The 23,287-nt window shown below is 44.8% G+C and overlaps 1 protein-coding gene across 7 annotated transcripts; it reads left to right on the top strand.

The window, feature by feature from the left end:
- The first annotated feature begins 474 nt into the window (after positions 1-474).
- Positions 475-22,682, top strand: ppp2r3a (protein phosphatase 2, regulatory subunit B'', alpha). Of its 7 annotated transcripts, XM_029494116.1 has the most exons (15): positions 475-1,076; positions 1,143-1,466; positions 1,530-3,029; positions 3,363-3,511; positions 16,687-16,965; positions 17,323-17,426; positions 17,524-17,626; positions 17,761-17,835; positions 18,806-19,049; positions 20,751-20,799; positions 20,898-20,987; positions 21,117-21,292; positions 21,430-21,548; positions 21,995-22,101; positions 22,227-22,682. In XM_029494116.1, the coding sequence occupies exons 1-15, from the start codon at positions 761-763 to the stop codon at positions 22,321-22,323; spliced, it is 3,732 nt and encodes a 1,243-aa protein (XP_029349976.1). In that variant the 5' UTR covers positions 475-760; the 3' UTR covers positions 22,324-22,682. The 7 variants fall into 7 exon arrangements, with proteins under 7 accessions (XP_029349976.1, XP_029349977.1, XP_029349973.1 ...); XM_029494117.1 differs by having other exon boundaries at positions 476-1,458; positions 1,522-3,054; positions 3,460-3,511; positions 16,681-16,965; XM_029494113.1 differs by having other exon boundaries at positions 476-3,029.
- The last annotated feature ends 605 nt before the right edge of the window (positions 22,683-23,287 follow it).

The raw sequence follows: 23,287 nt of genomic DNA, 5'->3' as shown, positions 1-23,287 counted from the left end.
GATTGGTCCCCTGCTATTCTGCAGCTGTGTCCATTTTCAACTCCTTCAGGACTTAAAAAAAAAAAAAGAAAAAGAGTGAGATAGGGGGGTTCCTCCTATGTTTCACTACTCAGCGGATGAAGGGCTATGTTAAGGCCTGACTGGCCTCGGATTAAGCCCCAGGGCCTGATTCTTTTGAGGGATGGGTGATATCTCAGCTGGATCTTCCGCTGTCGCCATTCTCCATGGCTATCATTAGTGGCTAATGAGCGGCTGCTAGAGAGGAAACGGAGAAGTTGCCTGTGGAGAGAGGAGGAACCTTACAACTGTTATTAAGAGGCCCAAAGAGGAATTATTTTCCTCTGCAAGAAAGCAGAGCCCTTTAAAGTTTTTTTTTTTTTTTTTTTTTTTTTTTTTGGGGGCGGGGGGGGGGGGGGGGGGGTTGCAATCGTAGAAGAATATAAACTTGGGAAATCATAGTAGTTGTTGTTTGCTTCTTTTTTTTCAGCTTCTGGTATCCATTTCTTTTTCTTTTTTTTTGCCACAGCGATTCATGCTTTTTGGAAATTGTCAACATGCAGCTGAAAGACATCTTTTTTCAGGGAGATGATTTAGTGTTTGGACATAAACAATTTTTCACAGTCAAGTGAAGGAGTATCAACAAAACCCTAACATTTATTTGGATTATTATTATTATTTGTGTGTGTGTGTTTAAGTTTGCTTTTGCACCACACTTTAATATTATTTTCACCTTCCTATGCCCTGAAGCACGAAGGTCATCATGGCAGCAGCCTATCGTGTAGTGGTGAGCAGTGTGAGCTGCTACAACAGTGTGGTAGTTGACCGACGCACTCACTCCCATGCTGTGCACTACTGCTCGGGGCCATGTGGGGCCCTCTCCCATGGCCTGGACTGTACTGTCGCACACCGCGGCACATGCTCTGAGCTGCTGGTTGCACCAGACGCTATATACACTGACAGGAACTGCTCACCAATACACAACCATAACGTGATCCCCCAGCAGCTTCCTAACCATGGCAAAATTGGTGTTGTCATGGATGCTGGCTATAATGGTGGTCTAGAGAGGGCGGGCAGCAGTGGCAATTTGGCTTTAGGTGAGGACAGCCCCACGTGGCGAGGTAAAAAGACCCCAAACTGTGGAGGGTCGGCTGGAAACCTGAGCTCCTCTGGCAGTCTAAAGGACATAACTGAAGAGGCCATCAACCTGGCCAGTGGTAAGCTTAAGGAGTTTTCTTTTGACAAGCTCCGCCTCTCGTCCTCCAGCCACGTCACCTTTCGGAAAGGTCGTAAAGTTCGTCCTGACTCCTTTAGCCGACGCTCCACTGACCTGGAGATTATCTATGGCCACTTCAGCTCCAACGGGCCCACCAATGGAATGACTAATGGCATAGCTGCTTCAAATGATGAGAACATGCCTCCATTTGCGTTGGGGAAAGGGGCAGAACTGGAGGAGACAAAGCTAAAGGGCAACTCAAGCACATTGTCAGCTTTCAGCAAAGTAGGCGGGGGCTCAGCAAACAGCCTAACAGGCATTGGGTCATTAGACCAAAGTCTCAACACAGTGGCCTCCTTGTATCGCAACACTCTGGGAGAGGATAACCTGATTGCCCGTCTGCTGGAGAAAACGCGAGGGGAGGCTGGCAATGGGGGAGCAGGTGGGGAGGACATCCGCGCCTGCCTCGACATCCTGCTTAAATGTTCTGAAGACTTAAAGAAATGCACTGACATCATCAAGCAGTGCATCAAACGCAAAGGTGGTGGAGGGCCTGAGGACGGAGGAGCCAGTCCTGACAGCGTGTATCGGGCTGTGATGAGCCGACTCAGTTCCTACCTGAAAAGGTTGCCCCTGGAGCTGGAAGGTATTGGAGGTTTGGGTGGAAGTGGGCAGGGGGGCCAGAGTGCACCTGGAAGTGGGCACAGTGATTTGGCTGAGCTGGTCAACACTCTTCACTCCATCCAGCAGGGACCTTACTCTCTGATATTTGGCAATGAGCAACCTCCTCGTTATGAGGATGTAGTGCAGTCCCCCCCCATCCCAAAGACTGTCCCGCCTTCTGCGTCTTCTACTCCCTCCTCTGTTTCATCTTCTTCCTCCTCTTTAAAATCAGACTCCATCCATACTGTACAATCCCAAACCAGTTCCCTTACCAATGGACTACAGCATCCACATTCTTCTTCTATCACGCAACACACACTCTCTCCTCTGTCCATCACCTGCCCTCCATCCAGCTCCTCTCCATCGCAGTCCCCCTCCCGTCTTCGTACTTCCCCAACCCCACCATACGCACACACTCCTCCAGCATCCCCCATGGAGGCACTTTATATTGAGGAGGAGGAAGCAGATGTGGGCAAGACACCAGAACAAATCTCCCAGCAGACACTTACTCCATCCAGGGGGTTAAACACAACGCAGAACAAAAACGGGGCTGTGTTAAGTCAGCACATGCATCCATCCCTACCACCAACACTTCATAACTCTTCAAATGCTTCACCAGCCGGTACTGGCTACGGCCCCACTTGGCCTTCCTCTGCCTCGTTAACAGTCTCAGCACCCAAATCTGTCTCACACAGAAATGATGACATTGACAAGCTGCTGATGGACTTGGAGAATCTGTCTCAGAGTATGAGCCACCCCAGAAATACAGAGCCTCCGCTTCCAGCCAAGACCAGGAAGAGAGATGGCGGCCAGGGGATCACCTCCAACGAGACCCTCAGTCAACCGAAAATGCCACAGTTCCAAGTCCAGAAACCAGCTAGCCACTTGGCCCTGAACGGCCCCATCTCTAGGACAACCTCAAGTCTGACTCCTCTAAAGGGAGAGAACAGTGACGCACTGGCAGGAGAGGAGGAGGATGGGGCCCTTCTGCTGAGGATCCTAGAGAGCATAGAGAGTTTTGCCCAAGAGCTGGTGGACTCTGGGGCAGGCAGTTCAGGGAGTGCCGAGAGGAAATGCGGAAAGGAGCGGGAGGTGATGAGGCTCCTGCAGGATACGCTGGCCACCGCAGGAAGGGCCGACACCCCACTGGAGAGCACGAACCCACCGGCTGCTGCTCCCGCCGTTTCAGTCATGCATACAAATGCAGCCCCAGCTATACCACCAAAGCTCTCCCTTACAAACACGCCTGCAGTTTTACCTGCGCCAACACTTAGACCTACAACACCTGAGTCTTTGTGCAATACTACATCTGAGCCTGCACCTAAACTGACACCTGATGTTGCTCCCAAACATTTCCCTACACTCATACCCGAGGCTACAGATGAGGTGACAGATGGAGTCACGGAAGACTCTACACGTGACACCCCTCCTTCTTTAACCTCCACACCTGCAAGCTTGATTTCTGCCGCACAATCAGCCAGTGTAGCACCTGAGGCCGCACCTGAAGCTCCTAGCCCTGATTCCACCCCAGCTGCAGTAGCTGCAACAGATGGCACCATCGCTCTTGCTGATCCTGCTGCTGTCAGAGACACTGCTTCAACCCTCCTCATCCAACAGACTCCAGAGGTGATCCGAGTAAGTGAAACACACACACACACACACACACACACACACCTTAAAATAAACACTGCCGCTGTGAAATGTTGGTTAATATTATATAAAGGAAATCTCACTTTTTCCATAATTGGAACATTTAGATGCATTTACTCTGGAAAAAGCAAATAGGTTGTCTAAGAGAGAAATGAAAGTGAGCCAGACTGACTGACACTGTTGGACTAACAGTAGACAATTTAAGCGACAGCCTCAATTGCCTCCAGTGTATTACGTGTAAAACACTCCTGCAAGGATGCTATTACTTTGACACAACAGGGCTGATGCGGCTGTAACTGATGGGCCGTGATGAATAGTATTCATTAACCACAATGAGTATGCTGATACAGTTTTGCTGTCTGTGCTTGGATAAAAAGACCGGGGCTGTGATTCATTCAGCAGAACAGCTAATTGTGTTAGGAGTGGCTGTCTGTGGACTTTTCCTGGTTCTAACTTGTGTTTCGCACTGTGACTGTGCACACCTACCCATGTGTGCACAGTCACAGTGTGTGTGTTTGTTTGGTTGACGCTCCTTGCCTCCCCAGGGAGTATTTAAAGGTAATTTAGGGGTGTGCTGCAGAGGGAGCGGGATTAAGAAAATTGGAGCGTGTGTTTCTGTCTGTGTGTGTTGGTGTTGCTGTGCACGAGGTGGTGACATCACAGTGAATAAAGTTGGGGGGGGTTGCCTAAGTCTGATGTTATGTCAGTGTACAACAGCACATAGTGGATTTAGATAATTATGCATGACAGACAAACGTACGTTAACACTGACTAAGAGTGAAATCATTGCTGCCATCAGGATATTCACTCCCTGTCCCACCCGCCCCCCCTTTCTTTTTTGTCGTACTAATTTGCTTATTTTTCAGCTCTCTGTCTCATCCTCCATGCCTCCTTCTCATAACTGTTCTACAGCTGCTGTTTGTGTGTGTGTGTGTGTGTGTGTGTCTGTGTGTGTGTGTGTGTGTGTGTGTGTGTTTATTTACTGAGCTGTGTAACCCTATGCCCTGCTGATATGTAGGGCACCTATTTATGAGGTTACCATGGTAGCTGCCATAGTCAGAACAGAACAGCCAGCTCCCAAACACATCATTATGCAATCTCCTGCGCCGTCCTCTGACTGCCTAGCCATCCATCCATCCATCCATCCATCCATCCACCCTTCCTCACTTTTTTTCTGCCTCCTCATCTCTTCCAGTTTCTTTCCATCTTCGCATCTTGTCCTTTTTGTTTCCAGTTTTTCTTTTTCTTCTGTGCATCTGGCTCATTTTTCTATTCAGTGTCCTTCTTTCACCTGCGGTCAAGGAGGCGGACTATGTTGACCACCACTTCTCTTCCAGCCCTGTGATTGGCTGCTATGTTATTTTGGGAGCAGGGAATAACTGTTGTTGCTGTGTGGAAAGCAGAGCAACCCAATGAGAGTTGCTGATTGGAGCACCCCGGGAGGGTGGTTGAAGGGCGGGGCGAGTTCGGGGGTGGGGGTGTTTGTTAGCACTGGTGGCGTTAACGGTATCATTACCCTCCACCCTTGCCAGAGTTAGGTGTTAGGGAGGCCTAAATCTGTCCACCTCTCTGTACTATGGCATCCTGCTAACAGACGCACTGTCGCCACAGTGTAAATGGACCTGCATATATGTGAGTGTCGCTGTGTGAGAATGTGCATGTTTGTTCGTGCACCCAGGTTTCCTTACGCATCCAGATGTCGATGGAAATGCGTGCATTTCCACATGCGTTCATGCACATGTATGAGCATATCGTCATATTTTTGTGAATCCCCACTGTGGATGGTCTGTGTTTGTCCGAGCATGTTTGTGCGTCGGCCTGAGTGTAAGTTGACCCACTGCTACTGTGGGTCACAGCTGAGTTTGGGAATAACTCTATGACACCCAACACCAACTCTGGCACTCTGGGAATTATGCTAATATTCCTCAGCGCCAACCCCACCCCCCTGCCTCAGTCGCACATTAAACTGCCAGTCAAACTGTAAACAAGGCAACCCCCCCTTGCACCCAAGTGAGAAAGCGCCCATGCCCTCACGCACAACTACTTCCACAATCCACCTTGGCGATTTGTAGCCCTGTTTCACTTGGCGCTGCCTCGGCTTTAATGGGGAGTTATTCAGAGAGTTAAGCTCTCTGGATGACTCTGGCCTCAAGCAGTAGCATCCTTATTTGTGAATGCATCTGTGCGTGCGTGTGAAAGTGCACACATGTTTATTGTTGATTCTGCTGCTGACAGACTAATACAGTGCTTTCTGCACCTGTCAAGGCAGAACCATTAATCTCCATGGAGACAAGGAAGCCAACAGATATAAATCAGAAGCCGCAACAGCCGAACTCTGAGCCGGCGAATGTGGCGGTAGTGATGCCGAGCGCAGAGTCGACGAAGTCCGTTTGTGGTATTTTTGGTCAACAGCCTTCTTTTCCTTCTCTCAGTTTTTGGAGGTGAGAAATTCGACCTGAATGTTTTTGTTTCAGACGGGTAGTTTTAGTGCAGCCAATGGTGACATGATTTACACACACGTACACTCCTGGCTACATCCAGAGCTGTCATTCTGATGGCATAATTAACCAACTGTTGATCTGAGTGTTTTTGCCAACTGGGGTGGATGTGTTGCCAGGTCAGAATAGCACTGGTCAGTTCAGCCAGGCGTTCCCTGAGGACACTGGTGAGGATGTGGAAGAGATTTCTTTTTGTCCATACCTGGGTCTTTTTATTTATTTATTTATTTATTTATTTATTTATTGGACTTAAAACATGAACTTTACTGGGCTTTCAACCAATAACACATCTACCCACGGTCTGAAATGTGTTTCTCAGTCAATAAATTAAACTAACCAGCATGCTGTACTCAACAGAGTTGGACAGGCGCAGTACGCAGACTTTTCACAGGTTGTGTTGGGCCTGTTTGAATAAAAGAGAAATCCTGCAGCCAAGTCTATTCCACAAAGGAGCATTTCAACCTTGTAATATGGGACGGTTTACATCTGATCATTTCTAGAAAGCACAGTTAGTAAAAAGGTGGGATGCATTTTTGGATACAAGCATGTTTCAAAGTAACACAGATTAAAATAGTAGTCCTCTCCAGTGGCATAAATGCCACTCAGGCAGATGTTCATCTTATTGTTACCATCTTTTTGACCATGTTATTTTGACCATTTGAAAGAAGTGAATTGCTGACATTTGGAGCAGAAATGTGATACTCTTTGTAACAGAGAACCTTGAAAAAAAGGATAGAAGAAAGGATAAAGGACCGCTTGGTGATAGAAAGGAAATAGCATCAGGACAGGAATGCCAGAATGAATGAATGAATGACTGCTTGAGACAGCAGGAGTGGGTTGTTTTATTATTATTATTTTTTTTGTTACCCGAGAAGAGAAAAGACGAATTCACAGGGAATTTAAAAAGAAGAGGAGCATGGAAAGAAAAAGAATGGGGATAAGAAAAAAGACCCCTTGGTGCCGTAGGGGGTGTCCTGAAGTGTACAGTTGTTGACTCTGGGTCAAGCGAGGGATGACATCATTCCTCTGCTACCACAGGAAATAAGGTCACAGCAGGAACCTGGGCCAAGAACGGAAAGACGCACGATTCAACTTAGGTGCACAATCAAACAGATGAATGCATTTATGCACACACACACACACACACACACACACAAACAATGGACTCCCAGACAGGGGCTGGTGTTGCTATGTGTGAGAGCCGTTTTCCAATACAGTTCATACCATCCAAGGTTAGCCGGGATTATTCACCAAGCCTTTTTTATTCAACGCACACGCACACACACAGACGCTCACATTCACGCAGAAATAATGGTGGAGTTCCATTAAATTTACGCATTTGGATGAGAGATATTTGCACATACACGAACACACACAGTACTTTTATGCCATTGACATCATAATTCACCACTCCCAGTGCAGGCTGGGATATCGTCCAACTGATCCCAGCAGTGCAGTGTGCTCCGTAGGAGTGTGCACTTGCACAGATGATTTCAAACACACACACATATGGAAGCCTCACTTTTTCTTTTTGGCTTTTATGCACATCACTTTTTCATCTGAAGTTTCTAACTTGGTGGGAGCCACTTTGGGCCTTCCTCTGTGTCGCCATGGAAACCACCACAACATGTTTATATGCAGTGTTTTGTGGGACTCCCCCTACCCCTGAATATCAGTTGTGCAATCTAGTTTATTTAGGTGGGCGGGGGGGGCTCTGTCTTGCAGAATTAAGGAGGATATCAAATGGAGTCTGGATGTGTGTTGATATGGGTGTGGTTGTCTGTGTTTGTGTGTGTGTGAGAGTTTCCCAATGTTTCATAACACGATTTGGCTTTTAGCTTGGGTGCCACCCATCCCTAACCTCACTCTCCCCTCTCCCTTTGAACTCACACTTGACCTACCTCCAGCCAAACTGAGTCGGGGGGGGGGGGGGTTTCTTGACAAGCAAATCAAAGTAAACGTGTCAGGACTTACTCTTTTTGTGACTGTGTCCTGGATGCAGAGAAATAATTCCTTTTGAATGAAACACAAGTTGCAGGATGCTTGTGATGTTATCCTAAATACGTCTTATTTTATATACATATATATATAACTTCTTCAAACACACATTCTTTCGTGTGTAATGCATCAAAAATGGCAATTGAGCATGGTGCTGGTTTAAAAAAAAAAATTAGGCTGTGGATTCACTCTTTTGTGACATCTCTGTTGGCCAAGGGGATTTCAGGATCTCTGTCATGGTATGAGATGAAATTAGAGCAGAAATCAGCATCCAATCGGTCAGATCCAGTCTCACCTGTGATACTTGAGCTTTGGGACTGTTCAGACCTGGCAACCTGCAGAGAACTGACACCCTCTAGCGACTCTCGGCCCCTACTGTATGGTAAAGCATGGATACAGCTCGCCCCAGTTGTTTCATTGAAAGAACGGGTCTATAGCGCCATCTACAGGTTGACTGGCAAACTAACGCCACGATTGCAGGGGTTAACTCAGGATTAGTTCCATTCCATAACCTGTTTTTATTGCTTTGCTCACTCCCCCCCTCCCCCTTAAACAAAGTACAGGAAGAAAAACAATATGTGTGTCTTGAAATAGTGTCCTAATTTTCCATGATCGTGACTTCATGATGAAACGACTGTTGGATGGAAAGGGTGGTGTGAGATTTAGCACCGCATTAGCTCTCAAAATCGTGTTGTCTAGATGGTATTGTCTAGTGTCCTATGTTGAAATAAAATAGTTTTCTGTGAAATCTTGAGACGATAAAGGCATTTTAAGATGCCGTATCTAATGCTTGCAAATGAGCAATATTGTAGCAGCGCAGCTTGCGCCACAGGTCTTTAGCCTGTGCCCTATTTTCTGCACCATGCATCTGATCATCTTCCAAGGATTTCCATATTAATATCACTGTGCTACTGCAAAATGGTAATGCCTTGTGCAGCGGCCAATCATTAGAGCTGACACATTTCTCAGTCCTAACATTCGCGTCTATCTTTGCTCTTATATCTAAAAAAAGAGAGGGAACAGGAGCTGATTTGCTCTGCCATTGGCTGCATGGAGTTTCTTCCTGCGCTCTAGTGTCAGTTCTCACCGCAGCTTTAGGCCCATCACGACTGCTGGTGAAGGATTAGCTCACCCGGTCTAATTCCAAAAATAACCTTTAAAAGGTAACGCAGAACTTGCCCCCATGGCCATCTGTACATGTATATAATGTACCGAACAGGCCAAGAGAGGCTGACCTCAGAGTTTGTTGTTATTCAACATTATCTGTTCACAGGCTGCTCATCCCGCCGAGGGAGATGATTCACTGGGAAACTTTTCTGGTGACGGAACTGGTCATCCCTCCCAGAAATAGTCAAGTGATACAATACGTAAAATTCTTTCAAAATATTCTGCGGGCCTCCTGTGGTTATTGAGCCAGCCCCTTATGGCCTAACATCGCAGCTAATGTTTTATGTGTTTACGTGATGTAGTTATTCAGAATTACATGCACAACAGTAAAAGGAGTGATGTTAAGGTGCATTATGTTAGCTGTTATGTACGGTGAGAATTCTTCTGCCCACGCTATAAGCTCTCTCTGCATTAAAAAGATGCATTAAGTACAAAAAAAAAAAAACCCAAACTGACTCTACTTAGATAATTTAAAACAGTACTCTGATGACAGAAATTGGGCTCTGAAGTCATCTTTATTGGAGAGAACTCCAGTTTATCTTTATGGAGTAATGAGCCTCCTCATCTGATGCACGATGAAAAGTAAAACGTGGATACTGTATGAGCATCACAATTTCCTCAGATAACTAGTTTAATGGTTAGTTTAGTAGGCACTCAGTGGTTTGTAATGTTGGTCGCTGCAGTTAAGAGTATTTTTTTTTTTTTTGTATTTTTTCAGAAGATGAATCCTACTGACCCCTGATCCCAACCTCTAATCTTATACCACCACGAAGCTGACAGATTTGGTTTTTAGTGAACCAAAATTGGTCAGATGGTGTCCCGGGGAATTGTTTACGGAACTGATGACGCCTAATGACACCATGGCTTTTAATCTCAACTTTCATTTATTGAATTTGCAAATTTTGCTATCACAATTTATTTGAAACATTTGACAGATTTGAGAACTACTAATGATTAGCAACCGTCTAAAATCTGCCACTCGCTTTTGCCCATTGCAGAGAGAAACCGCACAAGGATTGCAGTCACAGCCTTGTTTATTATCAATCACAATCTAATCTACAGTTTAAGTGGCCAGAAGAAAGAACCCCCCCCACCAAAAAAAAAAAAAAAAGTTGGTCTAACATTGCAACATTTGTTCCAGGGCGGCCTCTGCTTCCACCTAGACACCAACAGCAGCTGTGTTTTTGAACCATTCCCATGTTTTCCTCCTCTGACTCGGATGTGAGGTAGACCGTGGCCAGCAGGGATTCACTTCATCTATCACGGAAGCAGCTCTTGAACTGGGTTCAATCTCGCCAGTTCAAAGAGGAGGCTCCCAAAGCAACTTTGTCTGACTGTGTGTGTGTGTGTGTGCGCGCGCGTGCACGTGTATCCTTCTTGGGAGGAAGTGAGGCTGGGAATAAAGGATAGGGCAGAAATGTGAATTGCGTTTCCTGCTGTTGGCACGGTAACCCTGGTAGCATTCCTCCCGCCACTCAATCCAGGGAAAGGGTTATCACCATGGAGATGGCATTTGGCAGGCTTGGCCTAAAGCGAGTGTGTGTTTAATCACAAAGACGGGGAGGGCGGGTTGTTTTCTTCATGTGATGTCAGTTTTAAATTTATTTGTCCCAGTGAGCAGTTGGTGCCACTGCAAGTTTTAGAAACAACAACACTGCGTAAAAATGCAAGGCTACTGTGTGTGTGTGTGTGTGTGTGTGTGTGTGTGTCTTCTATAATACAGATGCAAAGTCTGACAACTGAGTTTGATATTTCAGATCTTGTTCTGATGGCTTTTCTGTCTTCAGGATCTTTTAGACTTTCAGAATCAGAATATAAATCAATACGCTTCATCGTAACTTGACTGTTTTATCGGCAAACCCTGTACACATGTTGCACCGCACTGTAGACACTGTGTGTCTACGTGTGTGTGAAGTCTGCCCAGTGCCTGAAGCAGGAATAAACATGAAATCGTGCGGCTATATTTAAACAGGTAATTTTACACACAGCATACAGCCAGTTTCACACAGTGTGTGTTTGTCTATGTGTGCGTTTAGGAAGTTATGTTCACACCATTTAACCTCGTAAGACTGGAAGAAGCTGTCCCTGTTAAGTGAATCCATCAAAGCTTACAAATGCACACACACACTTATAATTAATGATATAATTAATTAGCAATGACATATTAGACGCATGTATCAATGCTTGTGCGCTAATTAAATCCTTAAAGAAGGGCATGTGTGCACATCCAATGTGTATTTAACACTTCATCGATGGTGACAGTTGTTGGACAGCTGTCCCTCAGCCTCAGTCGCCCCCGATCTTCCCATCATGCATCTATTCCATTAATGTTGTGGAGGCTGCCGTCTCACCTGTTCCCTGAGCTTCAGGGTTGCATTAGGTCTGGTTCTGCATTAGGTTCGGGCGGAAGAAAGCACTTAGACACAACATCCCCCGCGCACATAAACGTTCCTGTTGCTCAGCTCTGAAACCCCTCCTCCCATTTCCATTCGCACAAATAACCAAAACCTCGTGTTTCTGTCAACTGAGTTAGAAAATCTGTGTGTATATGAATATAGATAGATTGATAGATTTCTGCTTTTCCAATCTGGTTAATTAAAAATAAAAGTTTGATTTAAACTTTGTGGTGGCGAATCTATAATAGCATCAGAATCAATACATCAACTTACTTCATTTTACTTTGGAGAGTAACTTTTAGTTCATGCTGATTTATACATGTATCGGCTAGTTGTTTGCAAAATAATACAGGAAGTTTTGTTCATGTCGAACAAACAGTTCAGCACTTGTTTTGTTTTGTTTGGTTTTTTTTGCATTTTCTAAGTCAGTATAGACAGGTTACTTACAGGCTATGTGCATGAGCTAAAATTTAAATATATCTAGATCACAGGAGCAGAATAACAATTATAAGAATAATAATAAAAAAAAAAAAAAAGTTATCAAGTTTGTGCCAGTATAAAGATACCCTCGGCCTACAAATCATATTCTCTAGACATAACAAAGGATGTTTATTTGGTACATGACCCAACAAAACTGAATTTGTGTATTGCAATTTAAATATCAGCCACCCAGAATTTTATTTAGTATTTATTTATTATCACACAGTTGTGCTTTTAAATTATTTTGTTTGTGGTTCGATGTTTTTGTGGGAGTTGGCCAAAAGAGTATATTTGTGGATAGATTAAGGACAAAATAATGGCTGTTATGGATTTGCAGTGTTTCCGCCAACACAACGCTGCTTACTATATATATATATATATATATATATATATATACCTGAACAGTTTTGTTTTTTATCTTTACATAAGAATGAAGGGAGGCAGGTTTTAGGACCACGCAAAGTCAGAGAGAGAAAGAGGTCAGAGTTACATCGACTGTCAGTCAGAGAGGAAAAGAGCACACAGCTGCCTGATGACATCTGTTCGGGCTCCCTTTACACACAAAAACACACACTTGCATGAACACACGTATCTCTTTATATGGAGATTTATGATATCACAAGTGTATCACTCCAGTTGATGAGGTGGTGCAGAGGAAGTGGTGGGAACTGACTCTGTGATTGCATTGAGTGCATCAGAGATGAGAGGAGAGGGGTGGTCCACATGACATGAGGGGGTGGTGAGAAGGCAGTTGTGTACTCCCTACATCGTACTCATTTGTTGACGGACACGAGATACAGATTGTATAATGTTTCCCTCTGCCGAGGGAAGACAAAGCAGCCAGGAAAAAAAAAAAAAGACAATGTGTGTGTCAATTTGTGTGTATGTGTACATGTTTGTGTGCGCATGCATGTGTGGGATCGGTATGTGACCTTGGCTTCGGTACAGAGCCCATTTGTTCCAGAGAATCCATTCAGGCGTACAGGGAGTTGAAAGGAGTTACCCTAAAATGCAAGGTTACTCATTTATTTTTCTGGAAATTCACTCACACACACGCACGAAACATCCTCACCTTTTTCCACGCATCCGCTTGTGAGAAATCTAAGTCATCCGCCATGTGCCATATTGCTAATGCATTGGAAAATGGGTCACAGGCGCAATAGCAACAAACTTTAAATGGATAGAAAATCAGATTCACGAACATAGTTTGTCTTTAGTTCCTGAAATGCTTTCATCCATGCCGGCATATTTCTGATAAATAAATACACTGCTGTTTCATGAGTAACTCTACGGATGGAGCCGAGGAAAGCACTAGATGGCACTAGACTCTCCATCTGTGCTGCTCTTTGAAACAGAACTACCAACAGATAGTGAGAAACGGACTGCTTCCTTTCCTTTGACAGTCAGTGGCAAAGATGAATACACGTATATATATACACATATATATATATATATATTACATCTAAATAAAAATATGTATGTTCGAACACACACTCGGTGCAGTGTGTGAGAATGGCTGAATGGCAGGTGAAGTGTCTTTACTTGGACAGGTTGAAAATAGTTCTTGCCTGCCTGTCCTGAGGGATCCCCTCACAGTGCAGTGCCAGGATCCAGAGTGGTGGGGTCTGGCACTGAAGGGGGATCTGGCCTGATTTGGCATCGGTGGGAGAAAGGGATGGAGGATGTCGCATTAGAATTCAATACTGCAAGCCGACCGCTCACTCTTCATCAGGTATTACTATAAATGCTAATTTCCCAGGACACAAGTATGATGACATTATTTTTCCTCTCGAGCTTGATTTATGTGTCAGAATTCAGACAACATATCAACAGTTATATTTTCCATCAACTCTAAGAAGCCTCGAGCGATGACCCTAAACTCAAATGATGGTGTTAATGAGCCCTTCGGTGATTGTCAATCAAGAGCAGGTCTAAAATGATTTGATGATTAGTTGATTAATCAAATGATAGAAAATTACTGGGAGCTTTAATCATCAACCACGTCGTCCCTGGTTTCTAACTTCCCAGAAATCAGGATGCCCTTATGTCAGCGAAAAAAAATAAATATATATACATACACACACGCACGTTTACAACTAATTTGAAAGATTCTTGGACTTAGAATTGCTCATTTTCTCAGGCTTTGAGACTGTTAATGATATGAATCCAAGCTTTAATTCCACGTCATTCTTCATACACTCATGCATTATAAAAAACATTGTGTTTCTCTAAATACAACAAAACTGAAGGCTGCTTTCAGTAAGTGAGCCAGTCCAGGGGAATTACTGTATGTCAACAGATATAACAACAGGTGCTCTCCCCGCTGAGCTATTTCTCCCTCCAAAATTATCTCTGATAATATTTCATCTTACTCATTCTACCCATTCACAGTGAGGCATGGACTCGAGCTTCCTGTCTGCTCTGAGACGATTTCACTCAGTCGCTCTTGAGTGGTAACTTCCCACAGGCTAACTTTTATCAAAGACAGGGGCTGCTGAGGGGCTCAGATCATGCAAAACACCCCCCACCCCCCCAACCATTCTGCCCCCCCACACCTGCCCTCCCCCCTACCCCAAAGCGCAGGACAGCCGGTTTGCTGTGCGCGTGCATGTGTGTTGCCAGACCCCGGCATGGCTCATGTTTCTCTGTCAGAGCCCAGCTCAGAGCAGCAGGCACCAGTGAGACTACACCGAATGCATACATACAGAACACCAGGGTGTTTCTACCACAGATAGAAGCCACCATCTTGGGGCTGTGATTCACCATACAGCGGCGCAGTACCATGGTCCTGCCCTCTGGCCTTCACACTGGCGCGGCGTCTTAAGGAGCATCTCTTTACACAGACACACTGCTGGATTACGGCTGTATGGGACGCAGCTCTGGGGAGCTGTGCAATCAAGTGGGATCTGAAAGAGAGATTTTGTGATTGCCAAAGGACACTTTGAGTGAAATTACACACACGAAGTTCTGGCATTCATCTGTTTTGAGGCTATTTGAGCTGTCTGGTGGAATTCTTTACTTCAGCCTGCGAGATTTCCTTTTGTTGGTTGTTGCCATCTATAATCGCCGTGTCAATAGCTGCACCGGTGGCCGTACCTGGTGGGGGGTTGCCACTCTCTGCCCCCACCATGATGATCAAGGAGACCTCGTTACGCCGAGACCCTGACCTGAGGGGGGAGCTGGCCTTCCTGGCCAGGGGGTGTGACTTTGTCCTCCCCTCACGCTTCAAGAAGAGACTCAAGTCTTTCCAGCAGCAACAGGTCAGTCAGTGCAACAGGCAGCAAGGACGGAGTGCAAGTTTGGATTCATATATAAAACAGTTAAGACTCCCACAAAATACACTCCAAACTATCCATAAAAAAAATTTGTCTCCCAACGTACATCTCAGTCTTTGTTTTCCTCTTTTACACACGCACACAATATTCACACGTTAAACACACATACACAGTAAATGCAACTTGTTGCTCTTTTATGCACAGAGTGACATACCGGGGAAGACAAACTATTCCGAGGCAGATACCAGCAGAGTATTAATAGGGCAGGAGGTGCAGGAATAGAGTGATAGAATGAGTGCTGTGAAGGAGAGCAGAAGGGAGGGAGGGAGCTACAGCTGTCCTGCTCAATACACACAGTACGGAGGCTCTTGAGACGACATACGCTGACCACAGCAGGTGCCACGGAGCGCCCGCTTGAACACACAAGTTGTTTGTCCTCATTAGAATGTCTGACTTTTGACGTTTCTATCAACCTGGCCTGTGATGTGCTGCTGTCAGATAACTGTAGATGACTTTGCATGTCATTTCATCTTTTGCTGTGCTCGTTGTCGATGAAATGGTTCATGGCAGGGACAGTACATGGTGCATGCGCAGTCATCAAAATTGACAGAAAGGTTGAGTAGATGGTTTTAAAAATAGGAAAAATATTTCAAATTTTACATGCATGCAACCCAGAATGCAATCTTTTGTTATAGTGACGTCCACTTTGGTTACTTTTGTAGAGCTCATTTAAATTCTTCTTTAATTTTTGCATGGAATCCAGGTTCCGTTTTGACGGCCTGGATAAAACTACGGTAAATTTACTGCTGCTATGTTTATTCTGTTCTACTATTTACTTAAAATAGCCCGGATTAGGATAGATTATATTAAGACAAACAGTTTTGACAGCCACCTGAGGCTTTTCGTGCCATTTAAATCGGTGCAGACGGCTTTGTCTGACTGACTCACTGAACCACAAGGTCTCTCTCTGTTTGTTGACTCACATCTGCTACATTACTGTAATGCTCATCAAATGAGAAATCTGGAGAGAATTCACATGGTACGAAAATTCATAAGTTGCCATAAAAATTTAAATGAAATTTGGGGAAAAAAAAGGTAAGTTGTACTTTAAGGACACAAAATAATGTAGAAAATTGAAAATTCATTTACAACAGTGTCGCTCTGATTTGTAATGTGAAGCCATGTCAAGTAAGATGCAAGACGATTGAAATCGCTTCTTATTTATTATTATTTTTTTTGTGTAACTGGTCGTGGTTCAAAACAAACACACACAAGCAGGTAATCACCACTGTTGTGTCTGCTTATCCATCCCCACACATGATCTCCCTTCTCTCTTTAAGGTCCAGTCCAAACCGGAAAAGAAACCAGGCACGCCCCCACCAGCCCCTGCTCCTACCCTGGCCACAACCACCCCGACACCACGCTCACCAAGCCCTCCTCCAGCTCCCGTGATAGTCACCCCGCCTCCCCCTGCCATCAACATTCCCAGGTTTTACTACCCCCGTGGGCTCCCTGCCCTGGGCCCACCTGCCAACCACGATGCAGCCATCACTGCCATAGAGACGGCCTTCACCGAGTTCGAAGAGGAGAAGGCTGATATATATGAAATGGGCAAGATTGCAAAGGTCGGTGGTTTTAAAAAACAAACAAACAAACAAACAAAAAAAAAACACAGAGTGAGAATGCTTTGAAGTGTGAAGAGATTCCTGCTGTTTGTGTGGCTTCCATTTTACAGCAGTGTCAATTTATGCTCTCTGAAGGCTAATAACGATGTGGGATTATCATAAATCTATTTATCTATTTCATCTTGTAGCTACCTTGCCGCTTTATTTTGCAAAGGTTTTCCACACACTTTTTCTCTCAACATCACTGCCACTCCTTTCTAAGCAGTGTATTCACCAAACAAACACTGTGGTGGAACACAATACACAAATTATTCCTCAGTGTGCGCTCATGGTGGTGCTGCTTGTGTTTCTATTCAGGCATGCGGGTGTCCACTTTACTGGAAGGCCCCCATGTTCTACTCAGCAGGTGGCGAGAGGACGGGCTTTGTCTCCGTTCACTCCTTCGTCGCAACCTGGAGGAAGTAAGACAGACATGACATTCATCTGACTCCGAATTCATTACAGCTTTATCTGTCATCACAAATGATATGAGCTCCCGTCTCCTCTCCTCTCCTCCAGGTTGTTGCACAGTTGCCATGACGACGCATCAAGGTTCATCTACCTGCTGGCCAAACCTGGCTGTAACTACCTGGAGCAGGAGGATTTCATTCCTCTGCTGCAGGTAACCATCTTATCAACAGCGATCAGCGAGACACATTCACATTCCACATCTCTGCTACTTCTTTTAGATTTTCCGCAAACTTGTCTCAATTATGTTTGTGTTTCTTCTCTTCCTGTTTCTGCTTGTCTGGTTAGGACATAGTGGATACACACCCTGGACTCACATTTCTGAAAGATGCACCAGAATTCCATTCCCGCTACATCACGACGGTAAATGGCATCGAAAATCACGTCTGGGGTTTTTCTAATGCCACTTTATAAAAGTGTGTTTAACAAAAAATATAAGATCACTTTCTGGTCTGCAAAGTACGCTGTATGCCACTAATATCCATGTATAATACGAAAACATTTAGTATTACGCAGGCCTGAAGCACCAAAAAGCCTAGCTCAGACATCAGGCAGAGTTACATATTATCTATGTTGTCCAAATAGTTGCACTTAGTGGGGTGAAGGTCAGACAGTTAATAAACACCTGCATGTTTTGTACATGTTAAGGGGTTTGTCGCAGAGATGATGCAGAGGCAGTGCTGTGGTGCGTCAACGTGCGGTGACATCACGGAAACACTGATGTCCCCAGCAGCCGGCTGCAGCCGAGGCCTTAGCCCTTCACATGCCCAAATTAAGACACTTCCTTCTCTTTAGACCAGCTGACCTGCTACTGTATGAGACATTAGTAGCCCTGGGTGGTCCATGTAGCAGGAAATGGGCGCTAGTCTGCTCTTTTAAAGCCTTAGTGTTGTGTTTCAGGGACGGGGGCCGTGGAAACGCTCGTCTCCATTGTTGTACACTAAAGACCTGTGTGACTAAAATTATGAATGAGCACACATGTGTCAGTTGTGGGTGCATTGTTAGCAGGCCTTTCTCTCTGAGAGAGGAGGAATACATTTAATAAATCCCTGGATGACGGGGCTTCAATTGATCCCAAGTGAGGCTTGTGCTATTTTCATTAGGCTGAAGTGAGCGAGCCCAGCCAGTCTGACGGCGTCCCTTTCAGACCTTTTTAGACCAACTGAATCACACTGACCAAAACACTCTCAAGTGAGCTGTCCAGATCAGGAGCCCAATTCCAAATTTTTAAGACCTTATGCATACAGCTATAATTTTTCAGCCTAAGTTTAGCCCGGGGGTGGGTGACGCTGCCATCACTGACCTGTTCTCTGATTCTCCTTTGGTATCCCAGGTGATCCAACGGATATTCTACGTGGTGAACCGTTCTTGGACGGGTCGTGTCACCATGATGGAGTTGCGCAGAAGCAACTTCCTGCAGACCCTGGCCCTGCTGGAGGAGGAGGACGACATCAACCAGATCACCGACTACTTCTCGTACGAGCACTTCTACGTCATCTACTGCAAGTTCTGGGAGCTGGACACAGACCACGACCTCTACATTGACCCCAAAGACCTGGCGAGATACAACGACCACGGTAAGAGTAGCAATAGTCAAAGAGTTATTTCCACCCAGCTGAAATAGTCATACCAGATGATGGTATGAATCAAAAGCAGGGGGGGACAGTAACGAAGTAAATTTATTTGAGTACTGTACTAAAGTAACTCCAACTCCTCATCAGCGAGTACTTCTTCTAAACGCCAACTGGTATATTAAATTCTATCCCTTTTTCCTCCATAAATATCATCTCAGTGGGTGATTCGTTCTCTTTTTTCCTGGTCCGATCTGGTCCAGTCTCTCTGGTCTGGTTTCTTTTCTGGTCCTGTTTACTATCTGTCTAGTATCCACTTTTCCTTGCTGTAGCCCAGTCACTCTTCACCAATTGACCATGTGCCCCTACTGGGAATAGAACCTGCGATCTCCTTATTGCAGGGTGGCAGCGCGAAGCACTACGCCACCATGCTGTTCAAGTTTAAATGCATCCTCCATCTGTATTTTGCATTTACATCGCAAACTGATTGATAATAAAATATAAATAATACATATAAAATATAACAAAATATATATGGTAGATATCTACTTTTTTATCCTGAGGGAAATTTACATGCATCACTCACACAAGTTACCATGGTTACCAGCATCAACGAGCCAAGCTAAGGCGAAACAGACTTAGCTTTATAGCTAGCTACATTAGCATAAGCTGAGCTAGCTAAAGCGCGGAGCCGTAACTCTAACTCACTCTAACTCACTCACATTTTTGCCGTCATCCTGCATCTATAACAAGAAGTACGATCATAAAAGGAGGCAGAGGAGGAACTGGACATGGAGCACACAGGACAGCAGAGACAGCAACACAAAGTAACACACGACACAACCAGCAGAGACCAGACCCCCCCCCCTTATAAAATATGTTTTGGACAGACTAGAGACTGGACCAGACCGGACCCCTCCAGAAACTATAGACTAGACCAGAGGTCTCCAAATCCAGTCCTGGATGTTTCCTGATTCAAATGAGTGACTCCTGATCAGACTTCAGCTGACTGTGTTGGAGCAGGAAACATCTAAAACATGCAGGACAGTGGACCTCCAGGGCCGGAGCTGGAGACCTCTGGACCGGACCGGACCCCTCCAGGGCCGGTTCTTTTATGGCCTCTTTAACTGAAGGTATTTTTGAGCTATAAACGTGTCTGAAGCAGAATCACATCAGTGTGTTGTATAATGACAATAAAGCTACTTTCCTTTCCTGTATTTCCTTAGGTATTTTTTTAATACCTTTACTTAAGTAATTTTTTAAGCAAATATTTTTGTACTTTTACTTAAGTACCATTTTGACAAAGCTACTTTTACTTGTATTGGAGTAATATTTGACCAGGAGTATCTGTACTTTGACTCAAGTAGTGAAGCTGTGTACTGTAAAGATTCAAAATCACAAGCAGACAGGCTTGAATTTGGCACTTTCATTTGCCTATTTTCTGTTTGTTGGGGCCCCTGCTGGCTGGTGCAAAATACAACAGCTGTTTGTCCTCAACTCAGCACTTTCTAAAGCTGTCAGATGCAAAATGAATTATACTGTCAACTGCACTATATGACCACTCAGCCAAGACTTCATTCCCACAATCAGTCACTTACGCAAATGGCCGTTCTGTATGCGCAATGCTTCGGAACAGTACCCGTTTGTTTCTGTACTTTGGAATAAAGTAGCATTGGGTTATTTTTCTCTCTCTCTCTCTCCCGACAGCGTCCTCAAACAGAATCATTGAGAGATTGTTTTCAGGGGCTGTCACTCGGTAAGTGGAAACACACACAAACAATTGCAAAGGAGCTGATTATTTTTTGCCATAATGAGTGTGCTGCATGTGAATGGCTCTGTCTGTCTTGTTTCCAGGGGTAATGCAGTGCAGAGAGAAGGCAGGATGAGCTATGCCGAGTTCGTCTGGTTCCTCATATCTGAAGAGGACAAGAAAAATCCCACAAGGTAAAAGTTGCATTTGGTTCTAAACAACCGAGCAGATGTTTGGACGACAACTGGCCATTTTCAGCTGCTCGTTTACTTCATTTCCTGAGAGGTTGTGTTTGTGCTTGTGTTTGTCATTCCACTCTTTAGCATTGAGTACTGGTTCCGGTGCATGGACATAGATGGTGATGGCATCCTGTCCATGTTTGAGTTGGAGTTTTTCTATGAGGAACAGTGTGAGAGGATGGAGAGGATGGGCATCGAACCTCTGCCCTTCCAGGATTTGCTCTGCCAGATGCTTGACCTGGTGAAACCTGAGAGTGCAGGTTGGTGCCATCACTTGTGCGCCCTTGGTGTTTTTTCACTTTAATTCTGACTGCCTACCATCTTCTCTTTTTTTTTTTAACTTTGTTATATGAGCTTTTACACATGCACATGTTTGTGCTTATGCTTTTTACTCCAGGTAAGATAACACTGGGTGATCTGAAGCGCTGTCGAATGGCCCACATATTCTTTGACACCTTCTTCAACCTGGAGAAATATCTGGACCATGAACAGAGGGATCCATTTGCTGTGCAAAAGGTGGGTATCTCCACTTAATGTGGGTGTAATATTCAGCAATACAGACGAGCCAAAGAGGAATTGTTTCAAAAGAGATGTTTAAAAATATCTGTGCCATGCGACATCATTTTAAATTTTCCTCACTTTCGATGAAAAGAGTGTCCTTTTAGTCTCGTAAGATGTTGGCAACAAGGGAGACATAAAACAAACACAAAAACCCAGCAATGAAAACATAAGAACTGATATAACATCTCACTATTACGATCAAATGCCAAAGTTCTTGAATAAATAGAAACTGGTTTTTGGTACCCAGAAGTCCTCCACCAACCTCTACCACACTTCCAAATGTTTGACATTTTGATAGATTCAATAGATCTGTTCCTTATTTGTTGTGTTTTGCAAAGCACTCTTGCTTTTGTGTGGTTTTGTCAGTGCCTTACGGATGTGTTGTGCTTGTGACATTGTAGGACGTTGATAGCGACGGGCCAGAGCCATCTGACTGGGACAAATACGCCTCAGAGGAGTATGAGATACTAGTTGCAGAAGAGACTGCAAATGAGCAGATACATGAAGGGTAAAGACACACACACTCCTACACACATTTAGATATGTGTATGTTCTTTTCCTGGTATGGAAATGTAATCAGTGTTGATGAGTTTGATTGCTGACAAAATAAAACTTCTGTGTGTTTGGTCCCAGGTCGTTTGATGAAGACTACGACTCTGAGGAGCTCCAAGTCCCTGGAGAAATTGGGAATAAAATGGAAAAACTGGTAATATCAGACCTGTCGGCATAAAACGCCTTCCCTGGAATTCCTGGGCTTTTCATCCTGGAAAACAGATGGGAACCAAGTGATAGAAGTTTATTTATCAAAAAAATACATGGAAGTAAAGACAGAAGTCTTATGATGATTCTGGAGTCTCCTCGTAACGGACTCATCGCTTTTTGTGCGTGTGACTATGAACCAGTACTGTCCTGAGTCTGGTGCAAAAAGAAAAATGCCTCTGTATTTATAGAGATGCAGCTTTTCACTCCATCTGAGAGAACAAAGCCAAAGATGGCGGGACATGGGGATCGATCAATAAGCTTTAAATGGAGTCAAGAAAAAGAAAAAAAAAAAGCAAGTCCACTGTAAAATAAGTTGTCCTTGTGAATTCCCTACTGACAATCCTGCCGGAAGACAATCACCTGCATTTCCAGTTGCCGCTGTGCTAAAGGCGACACGTAGAGTGCCAGTTACACAAATAAACTCACAAAAACAGACAGTGACAGGCATCACTTTTCAAAGCCCACTATAGGCACAATGTCACAGCCAGATAGACACTGCCATCAGAAACCTGCTGCCTCGTGCGGCGCGTCACTGTGTTCCTTAGAGAGACGGTTGTTAAACATCCGCTCCCTCCAGGGAGGAATGATGCATCAGTCTGAGTGGCTATAACTGCACCCCTCTGTGGCCAGTGTGTGTTACTGTATGCCACCGCGGTCACGCACAATGCACTAATGGTCTGCCAACCTTTCCAAGAGGAAGTTCAGCTCACTGCGGGGGCCTAAACTGCTCTATTCTTAGAGCAGCGTTATTACTGCTCCACCTCTGGACTCCCTTTGAAATAATTACTAAACCCCTGGGGGAAAAAAATGTCTCTGACTCCCAGGACTGTAATGCCCCATTCGGCGTCACAGCGAGGGATATGCACATAAAATGGTGTATTTCGACACACATATCAAACTCTCTGGTAGAGTTTCCCACACATTTCCACCTG

This window comes from Echeneis naucrates, chromosome 22, assembly GCF_900963305.1.
Source record: "Echeneis naucrates chromosome 22, fEcheNa1.1, whole genome shotgun sequence".
NCBI classification, from domain to species: domain Eukaryota; kingdom Metazoa; phylum Chordata; class Actinopteri; order Carangiformes; family Echeneidae; genus Echeneis; species Echeneis naucrates.
The sequence above is the reverse complement of the archived record's forward strand: the minus strand, read 5'-3'. Positions and strand labels throughout refer to the sequence as shown.

What these genes read in the sequence shown, in the direction of transcription:
- ppp2r3a (XM_029494111.1), top strand. Translation starts at nt 761, where the DNA reads ATGGCAGCAGCCTATCGTGTAGTGGTGAGCAGTGTGAGCTGCTACAAC. An exon ending in ATTTCATTCCTCTGCTGCAG is followed by an intron (nt 17,627 to 17,760) that starts GTAACCATCTTA and finishes TTGTCTGGTTAG; the next exon opens with GACATAGTGGATACACACCC. An exon ending in GGCGAGATACAACGACCACG is followed by an intron (nt 19,050 to 20,750) that starts GTAAGAGTAGCA and finishes CTCTCCCGACAG; the next exon opens with CGTCCTCAAACAGAATCATT.